The sequence below is a fragment of the Arachis ipaensis genome, chromosome B03, assembly GCF_000816755.2.
Source record: "Arachis ipaensis cultivar K30076 chromosome B03, Araip1.1, whole genome shotgun sequence".
Taxonomy (NCBI): Eukaryota; Viridiplantae; Streptophyta; class Magnoliopsida; order Fabales; family Fabaceae; genus Arachis; species Arachis ipaensis.
In genome coordinates, this window is record NC_029787.2 from 50,183,203 (window position 1) to 50,202,778 (window position 19,576).

The 19,576-nt window shown below is 36.5% G+C and overlaps 2 protein-coding genes across 3 annotated transcripts; both read right to left on the bottom strand.

The window, feature by feature from the left end:
- LOC107633079 (protein FAR1-RELATED SEQUENCE 5-like) lies at positions 8,001-9,062 on the bottom strand. Its single transcript, XM_016336713.1, has one exon. The coding sequence runs from the start codon at positions 9,060-9,062 to the stop codon at positions 8,001-8,003; it is 1,062 nt and encodes a 353-aa protein (XP_016192199.1).
- LOC107630440 lies at positions 12,378-13,811 on the bottom strand. Of its 2 annotated transcripts, none has more exons than XM_016333562.2 (2): positions 12,982-13,811; positions 12,378-12,929 (listed from the first exon to the last, which is right to left on the bottom strand). In XM_016333562.2, exon 1 carries the CDS (start codon positions 13,638-13,640, stop codon positions 13,011-13,013), a length of 630 nt encoding a protein of 209 aa, XP_016189048.1. In that variant the 5' UTR covers positions 13,641-13,811; the 3' UTR covers positions 12,378-12,929; positions 12,982-13,010. The 2 variants fall into 2 exon arrangements, with proteins under 2 accessions (XP_016189048.1, XP_016189046.1); XM_016333560.2 differs by having other exon boundaries at positions 12,378-12,806; positions 13,018-13,795.

Consider the following 19,576-nt stretch of genomic DNA (forward strand, 5'->3'; position numbering starts at 1 on the left):
TACTTAACTTATTATTTTTAATAGGAAAAATAAAACATTAAAAATTTTTTATATTATTTATTATTTGTTATATTAATATATTAATTATTTTATTTTTTATGTTTGACTATTTTCGTTAATTTTTTATATTATGTAATATTTTTTATCCAAATTTATGTCACGTGACATTCACAGGAAGAGGGGTTTAGGGTTAGATCTAACCCCACACAAGTGTAACCCTTCATTCTTCAATTTCTTAGCTGCTGTAACCAGGGCTTGTGGGACTCAAGAGCGCAGTGAAGGTAGGTTACCCATGATGGTGTTCCGCATCAACGGCAACTGTTACGTGGTTTTCAGGGGGCGAATCCCCGGAATCTATCCAATGTGGGAGGCGGCAGAACAGCGGGTCACGGGGTTTCCAGGAAATTTGCACCGCCGGTACCCTAGCTACGAGGCTGGACTCAACGCGTGGATGGCCTACCAAGGAGGATTGTCGGCCGAGTCTTCCTTTGGAGGTGTAGATGTTGCAGGATTGGATGTCAACCACCCCCCGCGTGTGGAGATGACGACGAGGGCTACATTCCCACCAGGTGGTCTCCTGTCCCAAGATGGTTCCAGCTCGCACCCTTCGGCAGCCAATCAGCCGGAGTTTCAGCACCAGCTCGGGAACGGTAAAAATTGTACTTGAATGGATAATGAGAATTATATGCATTACATGTTATTGGGCTTGAGAGATTCATTTACTGATTGTATGCAGAGAGTGTTACAATTTGTAAGCTAGTGGAGGCGGTGGGGTCACTACAAGCTCGTGTGTCTCGTCTTGAGACGGAAAAGCGGGAGTTGTTCATTCAGATTGGGGAAATTATTGAAAAGTTGTCTATTGTGATCAAGATGAAGGATCAAAAGGATTGATGGCATATCCGTCGCATGCAAGGGGTAGGTTGCATAAACTACTTGTTGTAAGAACTAATTTGTGACTTCATTGTTTCTTTCTCGCCGTTTCTTACTTCTTTCATTATCTAATTAAGTAGAATTAGAAGTGGTACTAAGTGTGTCTGCTGTGGTATGAGTGGCTTTTGTATTTAAGTTAAAAAAGAGTTGTGTAAAATGTTATTAGTGCTCAAGTTAAACTTAAATTCTTATTATGACCAGTAGATTAACGATTATTATGAACCTCCACTGGATATGGTAAATTGGATTTAAATCATTCGTCATATGAGCGGGCGATACTCACTTTCTAGCTTATATTGAGAGAATAATGCATCCTCTTTTGGGATGACTGGTTCAGTCAGAATTTGAAAAATGCGTAAATATGAACGATATAACTATGGTAATTATAAATAGAATTATTCTCCCACCAATTTAAAAAATAGGTAGCAGGAGCTCATAATGCCTAAATGACTTGATTGAGACACAAATATTTAAGTGTATAATAAGAGCTTATAATGCTTAAATGTATTGATTGACGACACAAAATAGTTAAGTGAATAATGCTCTAACGTAAATCCAACTTTAAAAAAAAAATTTATATTGTGATCAACGATTTCAAAATATAATATAAAAAAAAAATGTAAACCAGCACAATAAAATTTAAAGATTTCAAACTATGAAATATTTCAACAAAAAAAGGTGTGTATGTGTAAAAAAAAATAAAAAAATTTACACAATGTTGTCGATTTTTTTTTGTCCAAAGAAGTTTATTTATTTCACCACATTACCCATTTTGTTACTTTTTTCAAGGATTAATAAGTGTATTTGACATTATCAATTGTATCTTATTTTTTATCCCATTAAATATATTAAATTATAATGACTTTATACACATGTCAATTAGGATGATTCGATGCTAACTTACTAGTTGATGTTTGAGTGTTGTGGATGATTTGTGACACCATCATGTCTCATTCACTTAGATTAAGTATGGTGTTGGCAGGTTAGGAGTAGAGAAATCCCAAAAGATGTCTCATTCACATAGGTCGAATAGGGTGTTGGGAGAGGTTAGGAGAATAGAAGACCTGAAGGTTACACTGAGATTCTCTCATTCTCATGGATGCAAGATGGTTTAACCATCAGATTTTCTGCTACAGACCACAGACGGGAGATTATGCTAGATATTATGCTTCCCCTTTTCCCATAACGCCACCCTATGACATAACCTAACAAAATTTAACTCATTACCTATATTCATTCACTTCTCAAGACAATCCTTCACTACTCCTTTAAGTAGGATTATGTCTTACCATTCACACCATTCAGAAACTGCTTCTCTTGCTTTACCGTTCACTACCCAAGAACTGGTTCTCATCTATCATGGATGCTGAGGAGGCAGTGAAGGCTGTGGGAGAACACCAAGATCGGTCACCTCTTCCTGAGGTACATTGCTCCTTGTTACTCATTCTCATTTATTTTACATTATAATGTCGTAGTCATATGATATTAATGTGTGAGTCTGTGTTGTTTTCTCAGGACAGTGATGTTTCTGCTGCGTTGAAGGTCCTGAATGAAACCATGGAGGGTCTTGCCAAGAATATGTTCAAGGTTCTTCAGGTAAATCTGTTTGACAAAATCCCTGAGTTACATAACGATATTCTGGTTCCGAAATTTACATAAATAACTTACCGAAACCTTATTCTGTTCCTCTAAAACAGACTTTCGAGCAGGGAGCCGAGCAGGTTGGAGCTATTGCCAGCGACCTGAAAAGAGCGATCAGTTTGGTTGACCAAGCGCTGAAAACTTTCAGGCAGAAAGATCGACAACCTAGCAAGTCTCTCAACGCCGCCTCTGATGTTATTGTTGTTGACGATGATGACGTCGGCGGTGGCAAGAACTTAACCATTCCGGTTGCAAGAGATGAGAAGGAGGTCTACATCCCCGAAAAACCAGCTGACCAACCTGCAGGTGACACCGTGCCCTCTATGGAACCGTTGCTGCACTCTGGGATCCTTGGCAACTGGAATGAGGACACTCTTATATTGGGCTCTATTATTCATCAAGAACAAACCCGCATGTTCAACAAGTCCGGCGCCGGAGGTTCCTCTTCAGGTGCCACAGCAGCTGCCCCGGTCCATTCCTCCTACATCCCTCTGCAAATGAGGGGTAAAGTCAGGGTAATTATGTTAACCGCATTTCCCATGAACCTGTTTGAAACTCATTTGTCATTGTTAATGTAGAGAACAACTTTTTATTTGAACTTGTTTAGGGTGGACTTGGTGAGAATGTTGCATGCGGTGCACCTTCCGTGCTTGGCACACCAAAACCTTCGAAGATTGCAAAGATTGCTGAACGCTCTCCAGAGGATATGAAGAGGAGTGGCAAGATGCGCAAGCCAATGCGAGAACCACCACTGAAGTTGAGCTGCGCTACTGTTGGGGTTACCTTTCCTCCGGTAAGAAGCATTGTCTATGGACTGTTAGCTGCTTATCTTTCGCCATTATCTGAACTCTAACAACCTGTTTCACGTCTTAACAGTTTATCCGTTCGAACTTCAAGATTACGCGGGCAATGCGGTATAGCCTTGAGGAGGCTCAGGCAGCGGCCTACTTATTTGGTTCTTCATTGAGTTCGAATGAGGTTCTTTTCAAGAGAGGAACTCATACCATGGACCGTGAAGCATTCTCTTGCCTTTTGCCAGGGAATGATCCATCGGACTTTGTCATGGAGCTCATGTCTTACAAAACTGCATGGACACAAGCTCAACTCCATGATTGCACTGTCTGGTCCCTCCCAGTCATTTTCTCAGTAAGTAGTTATTCAGTTTAAAAACCTAGCTAACATTCACATTTGGGACACAAATAAATAAACTTTGGTTTGCTCCTTCCTTGCAGGACTTCATACTAGACTCGGATATCGGCGACGAGCATGTTATCTCGTATTATGCCGATGATTACTTTCCCAAATCAACTGCTCTGAAATATGTAAGTTCACCTTGTATCCCTTTCATTCATTTTTCTATTTCCAACATGCTGATACGTTCTCACATGAATGTGTTGTATATTATTCAGATTTATGTTCAAATGAAAGATGTGCTGAAACCGTCAAAAGAAATCCACTACTATCTTATGACAGTGGACATCCCAAACGGAAAAATATGGCTGTTTGATAGTTTTCCAACACTTGAAACCCATATGGGGAGGGTTCATGCTGCTTCAGAGGTGGTAAGTTTAACCCCTTCTGAGCTACTTGGTGGTAATTATTTCCTTTTATTATAGGGAAATGAACACTATTGATAGTCAAATTATTAACCACATAGATAAAAAAAAAAACTAAGAAAATTAAGTTTATTTCATTATAATTAGTTGTTCTGTGAACTCCTACCGTGGTGGGATTTGCTCAACCTGATTTATAGGGCATTAGTGCATCGAATGTTTGCCAATATATTGTGAGTTCCTCAATTTGTCTTCCAATATCTTGTGAGTTCCTCACCTCTATGATTAGCCCTAAACCAATAACCATTCATGGGAATTCTCAGCTATCTATATACAATAAGAGAGTCATAAGAGTCATTTGTGTCATCATGTAAGTTGCCATTATCTCCTAATAGTCCTCAAATTGAAGCAAATCAATATGCATTTATGCAATCAAATAACTCTAATCTGCCATTATTAACACAACAACATTTTTCATGGTCCTCTTCTATGGTTTATCTATAGGCAAGGGCACTAGATAAGGTCATCAACGTCTTGTACCCTGACCTGAACGTTTTGGGCAGCAGACCTCCTCTGGCTGAATGGCACCCAAATTTTGTTCTCGGGGTTCCAAATATGAACAACTGGTAGGGTATTTTGACAGCTGCTACTTTTTTGATAATATTATCTTCATTAAATCATGATGGGATCTATAATTTTGTTATCCATGCAGCTACTATGACAAACTGTGGATGCTTCTCTGGCTCCAAATGGAGCAGCTGTTTACGCTGAACCCTGTTGGGCAGCGAAAGGTTTTCTTCCCTTAACTTTTTCTGTCTTCACATTATCCAAGCCTTATAGAGATGGCATAAGTAACAATAACATTATTATTTATTTGTCACTCACTTTTTCAGAACAACATTGACTGTATATCTGACAAGATAAGGATGGACACTGCGCTTGCGTTGGCTACGGAGCACTTCAATGAAATGCGAGATGAATTCTTTCAGCGGTCCCTAGTTGACTGGAATTCTCGAAGGACTGCAAGAGAAATCTTGCCATGAGAACATGTGGTTGTTATATACATGCCTTAGGAACCTACTTATATCTTAGTATTATGAATGTTTAATATTTTAGTTAATTTCACGTATTAGTAGAAGGTTAATGTTCTTAGTGCACTCTATGCTAGTATGGTCCATGAACAATCTTAGCGCCGATTTAGATGTCCATTTTTTTTGTTATCCCAATATAATTTCAACATCCATGATGGTCATCTAAATTGGCTTAACTATGTCAAGGGAGCATTAGCATGCAAGTGCACTTGTAGGTTTTGGAATGTCTTCCTTCTTAGCTACACATGTCACTGTTGTGGTGAGGACTATTATCAACAACTACTAATGCTAAATTTAGATATCTACATGTTGTGCTACTTTGTGAGAATATGAGACATGCATGATAGTGTATCTAGTCTTTTGACTTATCTAATTTTTCAGTTCACACAGCAGGTTCAAAATATACACACAAGAACGCATGTAATTTTTCAATTCACACAGCGGGTTCAAATTATACACACAAGAACGCTAGAATAGTGTTTTGACTTATCTAATTTTTCAAATCACACAGCGGGTTCTTATTATTCACACAACAACGCTAGAATATTGTTTTATTATGTTGTCTTCTCTCTGTGGAGTGTTTGGGGGAGGGGGCATAAACACTTCATTGAAATTAATGAATGCTTTGGACATCCTTCTGTTACGTGTTGGGTCCTGCTAGGATTGTGGTTTATGATGCCTTTCACATCTTAACTACATGAGTAATTTCCCTCCTCAGAAAAAAGAACAATCTTTTATTTTTTTCTTGCATACGAAAAAAAAAGGAACCACATTAAAGGGAGTTTTTCGTGTTATTTTCTCCAGTACATTTAGTAAGTTCTTTTTCTTTTTTGGATAGTAGAAATTGTGTATGTGTTGAGGCCCACCAAAAGATAATTCTACTACAGCGTTGGGCTTCCCTTTTAATTTAATATTTTAACTAATAGGCCCACTTGACTACTTGATAGTTCAACTACAAAAAGAGCTTCTTTTAACCGAAACTCATTACCAAAAAAAATCGTTAAAATGTCAATAAACACATTAAAAGCCTTCTTTATTAACAAAGCTAGGTTTTGATTCTGTTAAAATGATACACACAAATTAGCATCAACATTAACAAAGTCAAGACGTAAAATTACACTATGCTAGTCATAGTCTCAAATTTCTCCTGTAGTGGTATGCCTACCATGGACAACTGTTTGATAAGAGCCTGCTTGGTTGCTGTAGTCCTCTGGCAACAATTCTGCAAATGCATAAGAAAATTGGGGAAACAATAAACTCAACTTCAATCCAACTGCAGAAACTAATAAGCTAAAGGAAAATTACACGAGTAAGAAAGTCACAAGGAAGTCAGCCTTCTTTAACTATATGCTCTATCTAATATTGAACTAGATTTCCGTAAAAGCCCCTATCCTATCTATACTCCTACAGATATAACAACAAATAAAATTATAAAATAAACATGCAACTACTAAAGGGCTTGCACAGAGGATTAGTAACAATTCTATCTCTTTCCACATAAGTCTATATAAGAATTGGTAGAACATTATGTTTGGGCAGGAATGGATAAAAGCTTCTTGCCTACTATTGAGTATCCAAGTAAATATTAATACTTATACAGAAGTCAGCAAAAAAATGATAAAAAAGAACCTTTTATTTTCCAATTTTTTCTGAGATATAAGCTTTTGAATTGATATATTAGTGAATTTTCAATTTCAATGACAATAGTAATGAAACAATTCCTTCATCTAATTTTTATAATAACAATATAAAGCTGTAGGAGTTGTGCAAATTGTCTCATTTGGCTATCGTTTGGCTTTGGTGTGTATAATTGTGGAATGAGCAACCGCAGAGCACGGATTGAAATTCAATCAATAATGAAACAGTAATGTAAAATAAGGTAATACCTATTCAAACTCATTTAAAAGCTCAGACCATCGTACTCCATCTGTTGTGAAGCCTCAGCTTCTTCTAACTCGTCCATGTTGTGCGATGATCCAAAAGCATCTAATACATGCGTGGTATCGTCACCATTCTCGTCTGCGCATCTACGAGCGTTATGGCCAGCCTTGCCACACTTTCTGCAGCGTTGGACACGCCGGTACCTCCCACGAGTCGTCACAACATGACGACCACACCCTTTATGTCTGGCTCTCGGAGGATCGTGTATGGACGCATCATCGCCCCCGCCCTCAGCAGTGGTCGCCAACCTTTTCCGGATCTTTTCTCTTAACGCGTCTCGTTCATTAGCTATTTTGGTCTTCACCTCGTAGTAATCCTCAAAGTAACTACAAGAAAGCTTTACCAGTTCTCTACAGTCATCGAGAATTGCCGCATGCATACTCATATAGGCTGCATCAGGAATCTCTCCACTAAATACATGGTTATTTATTGGTGGTTGTTTTGCCTTCTTTGTCCAACGACCCAGTATAAGACTATCTGGAATAACAACCATGTTTAGTGTAACAAGCACACCAACTATGTGGACACAGGGGATTCCAAAAGAGATGCGCAAGCAAGAGCATCTGAATTCATCATCTATCTCCCCCCACGAAACATTCCATGATCTACCTTGGCAATACATGGCCACCTCAAACAATGTACACGTGCTTGTCTTCTTCGAAGAAACTACTCTGACATTGCTAGCTAATAATAACACCTCCCGAAATAAGAGAAAGACCTCTCGTGTGTATACTGTTGCTGCAAACCGCTCTAACTCCTCCAATCTTGTTTTCACAACCGGATCTCCATAAGCAGATTTGTAATCAGCTACCACTACTCTCCTACGCATGAACTCTAAATACTGTTAAAAATGCTCAATAAATTCCCTCAAGTTGTAGCCGTTGTGTATAAACTTGCCTATTTGCATATTTAGCGCCTCACACCTTGATGTTGTCTTGAGCCCAGCAAAGAACTTGCCCCTAATGTGGGCATTTGACCACATATGTTTCTTTTCATACATATCCTTGACCCATGAATTCTGTTGCAACCCAAATTCTTCAACTGCATCATTCCATATATTTTCAAAGTCATCGACCTCCAAATCCCCCATTAAACAAAGACGAAACTTGGTCATGAACCGTGGAATACCTACTCGAGCGGTCGCATTGCGTAGCAAGTGCCAGCTGCACAATCTATGATGTGCTTCTGGAAATACAGCTTTGATTGCACTCTTCATGGCTTGATCACCGTCGGTAATAACGGACTTAGGAGCCTTTCCTTTCATGGCCTCCAGAAATGCCCGAAGCAACCACACATAGCTTTCCTCCCCTTCCTTTGAGAGAACCGCACATCCAAACACAACAGTGCGCATGTGGTGATCCACGCCAGAGAATATCACAAGGGGACATTTGTACTTATTCCTCCCATACGTTGCATCAAACCCCATAACATCTCCGAAAACATTGAAATCATACTGACTTGCGCCATCACACCAAAAAATATTGTGGAGCCTCCGTTGTTCATCCAACGAATACTTCCAAAACATACAGGGGTCACGACTCTTCAACATTTGTAAATACTTGAGTGCATTATCCGTGTCGCTGGCTCCAGCTCTTCTTTGCTTCTCAATTGCATTATAGATGTCTTTCACCTGAAACCCAACCATCTCGAATCCACCACTTTGGTTTGCAAAAGCCCGAAATATTGTCGGAACTCGAAGGCCAGAGCTTCTCATAGTATTAATCTGGTGTAAATCCCCCGTTTTTATTGCCCGGTGAGACCGCATCATTCCCCTAAACCTTGCCTCCAACATTTCATGGTTATGTTCATCCGAGAAGAACTCAACGTACCATCTCCCGTTCCTTGAGTCAACATGAACTTTTATCCGCGCATTACACCCACATCGCGTTACTGGTCTAGGATCCATCTTCCTATCATTTCTGTGAACATGCTTTGCATCTCGTTCACCTTGTCGCGAGCATACAAAAATTTGTCATATAATGTCGCCCTCAGATCCTGCCTTCCTGCAGCGCCCTACCTTCGACCGCCGTATGGAAAACCCCTTAATTCGACCGTACTCGTTATAGAAGTCGTAAGCAGTTTTCAAATCCACAAACTCTATCATCATAATCTCCTCAGCTCGCAACGCATCAAAATCAATTGTCCCAAACGAACCTATTCCGTCAAGAACGATGACATCTCTTTGATCGTCTGAATGACTAGCACCAATCGGAACGGATTCTGTTTCTGCAACAAAGGTTTCATTTTCTATCGGGTCCTCGTCCACCTGAAACAATCCATTACCATAGCAATACACACTTGATGCCAAGAGGTTGTCCTAAAAAATACTCTTACTTCATTTTCCATCAAGATTACGATTATATGCTTACCCCTGGAGTGACATTCTCCTGAAAATTAGATGAAACCTCCTCGGTCCCCTCCATTGTTACTCGCTAAATCCCAAACCGCTAAGAACTATCTTCTTGGTAATTCGATATTATTAAATCGGAAACGAAAAAACCCAATGATAAGAAAACAAAGACAAGACATCATAAATTGATCTAACCAATCTTAATTGATTTCAAAGGGAAATATGAAAAATAAAAAATGAAAGACGACTACAAAATTCTGACTATGCTTAACCTGTCGCTAGCAGTGCAATCAGAAATACATAAGCAAAAACATGAAGAAACTCAAGGCATAGAATATGTGTAGTCTGCATTCATAAATTGTGCACCTTTAGAAACTCATGATTTATTGAATGCCAACAGCATACTCACAAGTTTCACCTAAAATATGGTAATTAAAAATCCAATGCAAATTCCAAGCATTTGTAAGAGAATTTAAAAAAGTGAAACTTAAATTTCATATCTCATCATAATCCATCATAAGTCTTCTAACTATTATTTAATTTATTTTTACTTATAGCTAATTACTCTACTAATAATGCTAGGACCAAATGCTATCACTCAATATTGTTGTGCTACCATGAATCCCAAGGAAAGTTAAAGTGCAAGAATGTCAACATCAAAACCTTCTTTCTTTTTCCCTCGATTTCTTATACTAGCAACAATAAATATCCTCCAATTTTCTAAACATCTGGCCATTATTGTGTTTGAAAAATATTTTAGAAAAATAGGATAACTAATGAGAGTACAAATGTTTTATGTTAAAAAGCTATAAACTTGATATTATAGTAATTTTTTTATTCATGAAATTTGTTTAATAAATATCTTTAATTATTATTTTAGTATAAAGTAGTTTTACATTAAAAATAATAACACCTTCTTGTACTATTCTTTTCTTTGAAAAAAATGAGAGACTATTTAAAGAATTTTTATTTTGAAATGCACATTTATTAAATCAATGCGAGCAAAATAGAATCAAGTGAATATTGAATCACCTTATATACCTACTGAAGATTTTCATAATTATGTTTACTATCAAATACTCCATCCAATAAAGATAGAAAGCATGACATATATTAATTTTCTTCAGGTGTGAGTTTACCTCAGAGTTGTATTATCATCCTCATCCTTGGCACTTGTCTATGGAGTGTATTGGCTGGTTGATGACGGTGAGTAACCAGGTCAACTTGGCGAGTATTCCATTGAAGCACTACGAATGATGAAACAGAATGGCAAAATTAATAGACATGCCCAGATATTTGGCAACTAAAATAATGATATCTATAGATGCATACCTGAACTGTGGAGAAGTTAGGCTGAAATCCAGACTTGTAAAATGTAAAAATGTGAATTAGTCAAACAATAGAAGAAATGCAACCTCTTGCAATTTTAGCACCACATAAGAAAGCAGGAAAAAAAGAAAGAAAGAAAGATAGAGAGAACATTTGTACTGTTGTTCTTAACTTACCTACTTGGACTAAATGAGGGGCTGCAAAATAATATGACACATAATTACTTGGAGTGAAGAACTATAACAAAACAAGTGTGCAGTTTCACTACCAAAGTCACTGTACCATTTTCAACTACCCAAAAGGCTACTATTGAGAACCAAGGTTAAGGCTCATCCTCATTTTAGTGTTGGCAAGTTCCATTTCTGCATCCATTAGCAAAGTTCAAAAATCAAAAGAATCCAAAGAATGACTCACCTATAGTATGGTGATGTGGGACTATACTCTGCAGATAATCTACTGTAATAACGGGAAGTAGGACTATAGCTTGGTGATGTAGGGCTGTATAAATAAATAAACAAATAATTTTTTTCTCAAGCCAATGTTTTGCATAGACCCTTATCTATTTTTTCTCCCTTTAATTTTCCTTACAAAAGCAGAAGAGTGTAACAAAGTTCTTAGTTACCACTTATCAATATTGAAAAGTATGCTCAAAATATCTCAGCTTGCACTGCTATGAAAGGGTAAGCCTCCCCTGAACCAAAGAAATCTACACCACCTCAACTCAGTATCACATTTCAACACAAAATTCACTTTACATCCCATTAAAACCGTGAAAAACAACCCCATTACACGTCTTTTTGCTCCATAAAAGGAAAGAAAATCAGCAAGGTGAAATATACGGCACTCATTAAAAATTAGGGGTTGTCGTTATAGGGTTCCCCAATTCCTACCTCAAACATTCATACGGCAAAAAATTCCACTAACCTTGTGGATCTGGTGGATGGAAGGCGTAACAAAGAGATGTTGATATGAGTGTGCTGAGATTCGACCCTAGTCCGTCAGATCAAGTCGCCGAAGATACTCCTTTCTTGTAGCTCAGTCGAAGCCATTTCTCCCTGCAGCTGCTGTTTTTTCTTGCTCGATGGTTATATGTCTCTACACACGACGTCGTTTTGTTCGTTTCCAGTGTTTACACTAGTCATCTAAATCATCAGCAAATTTATCTTTTAAACACTTTCCTAAACACAGCTTTTGAACTAAATTAATATTTATAAATCAACCCCTGTAACTTTTTTATTTTATAAAACCTCCCAGGTCCTTAGAGGACCACATTATTCTTTCCCCATAGTAGAACCAGCCTTGATATCTTCAAGTATTAAAGCATTTTTACCATGTCTATATAAAATAAAATGGAAAGATAAAAAAGAAAAACCCTTAGTTGATGAATGGCAAATTTTGTTTTGTGTCATTGAATGGCATATGCTCATCTGATTGATGAATAGTATGAATGGACGGAAACCTACGCAACAGGGCAGAGCAGTGTCGGGGGTATAAGGTCAAATACCCATAATAACAAAAATAGATAACGAAAGGAAAATTAAATTGAAAGATAGAATGAAACTCTGAAGTCTCAACTTGTTCATGCCTTCGACAAAACTCATGATGAGAAGAAGTGAAGACACCCAAATCTATGCAATTGAGATCTTAAGTTCATAGTTCTCTGTATACATCCTGGTCCCAAAAAAAAAAAAAAGTATGGCTATATTAGAAATCTCTATAACTATTCTTATTCCGATCAAAATTTTCCTTTTGGTTACAATTTATTATTACAACCAAGGTGTTTAAATTCTCATAAATATATAGTCCTAAGGTTAAAGGGCAATAATCCCAGTTGAAAACATTTGGTCCCTTGTGTATGGTGAACTTGAGAGTTCCACAGATCTTGAAGCTTCTGATCTACAAAGCTCTTTCCTCTCATCAATCATTATCTGCCTTGAACGGCACTCTGGGCTACAAAATCCTTTCTCTCCTCTGCTCACAAAATAAATAAATAAATAATTAGTCCACCTCCCAAAATTTTATCAACTAAATTCAGTGAACAATAAAATAAAAATTCTGAGAATAAAATTGATTGCCTATTTAGTATTTCAAACCGAATATATATTAATTATTTTTTACAAAAATCTAAAAACAAAAAACACAAACCAAACACAACGTAAAGATTTGGATTCATGTTCAATACCTGTACATGTATATGTCTTTGCCATGGAGTTTCTTTCTGCAAAGGTGACATGAACTGAGAAAATCCGATGTGGGAAACGACGCTTCACCTTCAACAACCAAATTTTGTGTTGGTGGGGTGGTGGTGGTTGTTGTTGTTGTTCTACCAACGCCAAAGTAGTTGTTGTTGTTGTCGTTAATCCTGTAACCATGTCTTAGATTCGCACCTTCTTCACCGCCATCATAGTAAACCTTAGTGATGGTCTTGTTATTAGGTATATGATACGTCACATATGTGTAATCTTCGGAGTTTGGAACATCAGTCTCATGATGATCTTGGTGTTGTTTTTCGTTATGAACCGGGATTGGCCTAGACCGGTACCGGTTCATGTTGTTTGGTGTAGTACAAACAGAAACGGCATGTTTTGGCAAAATCTCACTACCTTCTTTGTTATAATTGGATTTGTCAAGTGCCATCACAATTGCTAGGCCAACACCACCAAGGTCATAGCTCTTTAAGCCCTTTGGTGATGATGATTGCATCTTCAAGTTCATGTCCAAAGGGCTTCTTGGACTCCCTATGGTGTCCAAAACTGCAGAGGCGCGGCCTCCGGCGACTAACAACTCCGACAACTTTCCGATCATAATTGGTCTTTTCTCTTCCCTAACATATGTAACAATAATTTCTTTCAATTTTGTAACAAGGATTGTGGGGAGTATGGAGAAGATTAGAGATACATGTGTTTGTGTTTGTGTTAGTGTTGGTGTTTGTGCCAAAGATTATTATTGTGAAGGTGGAGATTGGTGTTGTCTTTTATAAGACTATGGACTATGGAAAAGCAACCAGAGGGGTCCAAAAATAATTGATGGAGTGGTTGGACTATAGCCCGTGGTTTCATTTGGAATTTTGTGGGTGATGATTGCTAGAAAAATCGCTAACAAATTCATTTTTAATGGTTTAAGTGACTGTTTTTTATTTTTCATAATATCTTTTAAATGAAAATTTTATTTAAAAATTTATTATTAGTTAATAAATTTTTATATGTACATAATAAAATTTAAATTTTTAATATTTATTTAAATAAATGAACGAGCTAATTATTGGATAGAACAAGGTAGCTGTTACTAAAATGTGTATATAATATATGGCTTTTGATTAAAGAAATTGATTATAGCTTTAAACGGATTCATATGCCTTATTAATTATTATTTTAGTATTTATTTTAGTATTAATGTTGTGTAAGGGTCACTTGTCAGTGGGCCAGTTTCTTGATAAAGTCATTTTCAATGATTGAGACATCGTATTGTAAAACTATTATTTCAAGCTTTTAGTATAATATGGGTAAGTACGTAATTGGGTAGTTGGATACTTGATTATATATATAAATAAGCAAAAAAAAATTAAGTTAGACAAAGGAGGTTTCTCAACTGGTGAATATTGAAACAAGCTAAGGTTAACATATGCTAGATTTACCGTTTCATTCAACTCCTTTTTATTTTTTCAACCGGCAATACAAATGTGTCATACGAAAAGACCAAAAAAAAAAAAAAAGAAAGAAATTCTAAGCTGCGAACACACTGTGAACCCGTCGCTTTAATTTTTTTCGGTAGGGGTCACTCTCTTTAATTTAAATTTAATTTAAAATACAAACAAAAGTCAGATGTAATGGAAAGCAAATGATACTTTTAAAAAAGCAAAAAGGTAATTGATGAGTTCCTCTTATTTATAACATTACTGAACTATTTGACATCATTTTAATGAATATTTTATAGATGATAAAAAATTATTATATTTATATTTAAGCAGTTAATTAATATAAACATCAACCCAACTACATATTTAAATATTTTTGTATTTAAATTTAATTAAATTAGTTTAAATTTAACAAAAATTACTTTCATCACACTAATGTGTATCACACGCATATTTTAATAACACAATTTTTTCATTTTCGTCTTCTCTTTTTATTTTTCCGTTTCCTTCTCCTCCTCCTCCTTTTTCTTTTTGTTCTTTTTCGTTATCGTAATCACCAACAACACTAACACTTTGCTAACAAAAACTAACATTTTGAATTGAATTTGAATTTATATAATGGACAATATTCGGTTCATTTGGTATTATACAATAGTTTCACTTTGATAATATTTTCATTTCATTTTAGACGTAGGTGTTTTTAAATTTGAATTTATATAATGGATAAATGTTCGGTTCATTTAATATTATACAATAGTTTTGCTTTAATAATATTTTCGGTTCATTTGCAACCCAAGTGTATTGTCGATGAATAATTTGTCCCAATAGTTGGAATAGCTTTCAAGACAAATTGAATGGAATGAAATGAAATCTAATACAATCGAATAAAGTGACAATAAATAATTTCATTCTTTTTTATTAAAAAAAGACTCAATCATTAACAAAAACATATCGAATTTATTTCTGGATCCAAATGAATCTCAATTAAACTAAGAAATAAACCGAAATTACTTAAGGAATAAAAAATTTGGTCAATACTTATCAACAACATCAAGTGAACCTCAATTAACACATAAATGAACCGAAATAAATTAAGAAATAAACCGAAATTATTTAATGGTAGCAGCAGAAAAAATCAGAACTAATAAAAATATTCGTAAAATGTTGGTATTATTGGTGATGACGATAACGAAAAAGAAAAAGAAGAAGAAGCAACATTAAAGAAGGAGGAGAAGAAGAAGGGAAAAAGAAGAACCTACGCGAATTTGGAAGAAGAATAAGAAGAAACAAGGAGGAGGAGTGTTAAAGAACCGTGAATTGAGGTGAAGCAACTCTCATCATCTCTATCGTGTAAGCTTAGATGTGAAGAGAAGTGAAAAAATGGAGGAAGAAAACTAAAGAAATCAAGAATGAGTGAAAAACGAGAAGAAAGTTCTAGAAAGTGGAAGAAAGAGATGGAAGAAGAAGTTAGTTCTCAGAGAGAAAAAGCATGAGTGTTGGCATCTCCAAAATAAGAGAATGAACCACGCGAAACTACTTACTCAGGTTCTATTCAATATATATGCTTACAATTAAAAAACTAACAAACTAATCTACTGTACAAATTTCAACAAACTAAGCTTGACTAACTTAATTATATCTAACAAACTTGGAGTACAAATGTACTCTCAAACTAAATGTATAATGACTATTGATCATGTAACACCCCCTCTCAAACTTGGAGTGCAAATGTCCAATAGTCCAAGTTTGTTATGACAGTTTCGAAACAGGCTAGGTGCAAGAGCTTTAGTTAAAATATCTGCGGCTTGATCAGCACTTGTTACTGGCAGCAACTTAGTGACCCCCTCTTGCCATTTATCCCTTGTAATATGACAATCCACTTCAATATGCTTTGTCCTCTCATGAAAAACAGGATTAGCAGCTATATGTAATGCTGATTGACTATCACAATAAATCCTCACTGGTCGTTGTTGGTCAATCTAAAGTTCCTTCATCATGTAACGAAGCCATTGCGCCTCTCTTGTTGCTGAAGCCAATGCCCTATACTCTGCTTCACAGGATGATGCTGCAACTGTATCTTGCCTTTTGCTCTTCCATGAAATTATTGAAGTGCCCAAGAAAAAACAATACCCTGTGATGGATCTTCTAGAATCTAGGCATGTTCCCCAATCACTGTCTGAGAAGCCAGAAGGAGTGAGGTCAGTGGTTGAAGAAAAGAATAAACCCATTGCTGGTGCTCCTTTGAGATATCTTAACACTCTCAATGCTGCTTGAAAATATTTATCTGTAGCACAATCTAAGAATTGACTTAATCTAGATACTGCATAACAAATTTCAGGCCTTGTGTTTGTTAGATATAAGAGTCTCCCAACAATTCTGCGATATTCTGAAGTTGAGGCTAGAGGGGTTCCCGAGTCTTTTGACAAATGAGTGGTATAATCCATAGGAGTGGATATTGGTTTGGCAGCAAGCATTCCATAATCCTGCAGTAAGTCGAGGCAGTATTTTCTCTGACAAATGGAAATGCCCTTCTTGCCTCAAGCTACCTCCATGCCAAGGAAGTATTTGAGCTCCCCAAGATCTTTAATTCTGAACAAGTTATGCAAATAAGTCTTGATCTGAAGAATTTCCTGCAAGTCACTACCTGCAACTACTAAATCGTCAACATATACCAAGATAACAGTGAAACCCTTCAAAGTGTTCTTGGTAAACATGCTATAGTCATGCTTAGATTGAGTGTAGCCAGCCTTAGTTAGAGAGCCAGCAAGCTTTGTGTTCCATTGTCTACTTGCTTGTTTTAATCCATAGAGGGATCTATCTAATCTGCATACCAGACCTGGTTTGTGAATTTTGAGACCTGGTGGAGGTTTCATATAGACAGTTTCATTGAGATCTCCATGTAAAAACGCTGTATTGACGTCTAACTGGTGCAAATGCCAATTCTTGATAGCCGTAATAGCCATAACTATCCGAAATGTGTTCATTTTAACTACAGGGCTGAAAGTGTCTTTGTAGTCAACACCCTTAGTTTGAGAAAAACCCTGTGCCACCAAGCGTGCTTTGTGTCTCTCTATAGATCCATCCGGGTTCAATTTGAGTTTAAAAACCCATTTGCAACCCACTGCTTTCTTTCCAACAGGCAATTCAGTAAGTGTCCAGGTCTTATTCCTCTCCAAAGCAGAAAGTTCATTATTAATAGCTTCTTTCCAGCTCGAATCCTTAACAGCTTCATCATAAGTTTTGGGTTCTAAATGTATGGATGCAGCTAGTGTGAATGCTTTGTGCTTTGGGGACAACGACTCATATGAGACTACTTGTGAGAGGGGATATTTATGTGTGGTGTTGGTAGTAGCTGAACCATTGGAAGAGGCAATCATGCAATGAAAGTCTCTCAAATAAGACGGTGGTCTCCTAGGGCGAAGTGACTTTCGTGTCTCTAAATGCAACTCATGGTTTTCATGTAATGTATGTTGATGAGGTATTATTTGGGGTGCTGAACCTCTAAGAGTACTTTCTAATTGAGGACTATTAGGTGCAATTTGATTAGAATTGTCACTGCTTAACTCAATGGATGCAGAAGTGTGTTGAGAGTCATGAGATGCATGCTGAGTACCATCAGATTGTGTGTGATTTGTGTTATTATTGATGATATTATGATGAGGTGAGTCAAAAGGGTCAAAAAAAGTATAATGTGTAGGTATGCAGGGTGCTGCATGATGTTGTAATGATGATTCAAGTTTCTCAGTTTGTAAAAAAGGTAGTACATGTTCATAAAAACTGACATTTCTTGACAAAAACACTTCTCTATTTGACAAATCATATAAAAGATATCCTTTAACTCCAATTTTATGACCAAGATGTACACATTTTCTGGCTCTTGTATCTAATTTCTTCCTATGTGCAGTCAATGTAGATGCATAGGTAAGGCAACCAAATACTCTCAAGTAAGCAATTTCAGGTAATTTATCTTTTAAAATTTGATAAGGACATGATTCATTGAGGGACATACTAGGAAGCCTATTGATCAAATGGATAGCATGAGCTGCAGCAAAATGCCAAAAACTTTTAGGTACATTTGAATGAAACATTAATGTTCTAGTAACTTCCAAAATGTGTTGGTGCTTTCTTTCTACAATTCCATTCTGTTGAGGTGTCTCAACGCAAGTTGTTTGATGAATTATGGCTTTGGAATTGTAGAAAGAAGGCATTTTAAACTCAAGACCATTGTCGGTTCTAATTTTCTTTATGGTGCTGCCATATTGAGTTTGTACGAAATTGACAAAATTTTGCACATGGGAAACAGTTTCAGCTTTAGAGCGCATGAGATGCAACCAGGTATATCTACTTTTATCATCTATTATTGTTAGAAAATATTTGTGACCTTCCATGGAAGGTGTTCCTGTGGGTCCCCATATGTCCATGTGCACAAGGTCAAATAAAGCTGAAGATTGAGAGAAACTATGTGAAAAAGCTATCTTTCTTTGTTTGGCAAAATGACAAGCATCACAGGGATCCATAAATCCTTTATTTGTCAAAAAGTCATATGATTTTTGCATTACATTTATTCTTTGAAATGGTATATGTCCTAGTCTAAAGTGCCATAAGGCTCCTGCTTCATGTTTATTGGAGTTGTGAGGCCAACTCAGAGATGTTAATGTTGTATGTAGTTTTGGTGATGCAATAGTTGTCAGACTCTCAAATGCATATAATCCTCTTCTTTGTTCAGCTACTCCAATCATCTTCTTGGAGAGATAATCCTGTATCTCACAAGTAGAATCATTGAAAACGAATTCACATTTCAGATCAGTAGTCAATTTTGATACTGAAATGAGATTGAATTTAAAGTTGGGAATGTATAATGCATGTACTAGATGAAATGTGTTGCTAAACTCTATTGTTCCAGCTACGTCAGTAACTGTTTGAGTACCATCAGGCAAGTTAATGCGTATAGGTTTTATGTGATACAAATTTTTGAATGATTTTAATGAAAAAGAAACATGTTCACTAGCTCCTGAGTCTATGACCCAGGAATTTGGACTAAATGTGGCCAAAGACATAATGAATGCAATACCTTGATTTGATGGTAGAGAAATGGTGTGATTAGAAC

Coding starts and splice junctions, on each gene's coding strand:
- LOC107633079 (XM_016336713.1), bottom strand. CDS start 9,062: ATGGATCCTAGACCAGTAACGCGATGTGGGTGTAATGCGCGGATAAAA.
- LOC107630440 (XM_016333560.2), bottom strand. CDS start 13,640: ATGATCGGAAAGTTGTCGGAGTTGTTAGTCGCCGGAGGCCGCGCCTCT. Junction 12,807..13,017: donor AAAGACATATACATGTACAG/GTATTGAACATG, acceptor TTTTGTGAGCAG/AGGAGAGAAAGGATTTTGTA.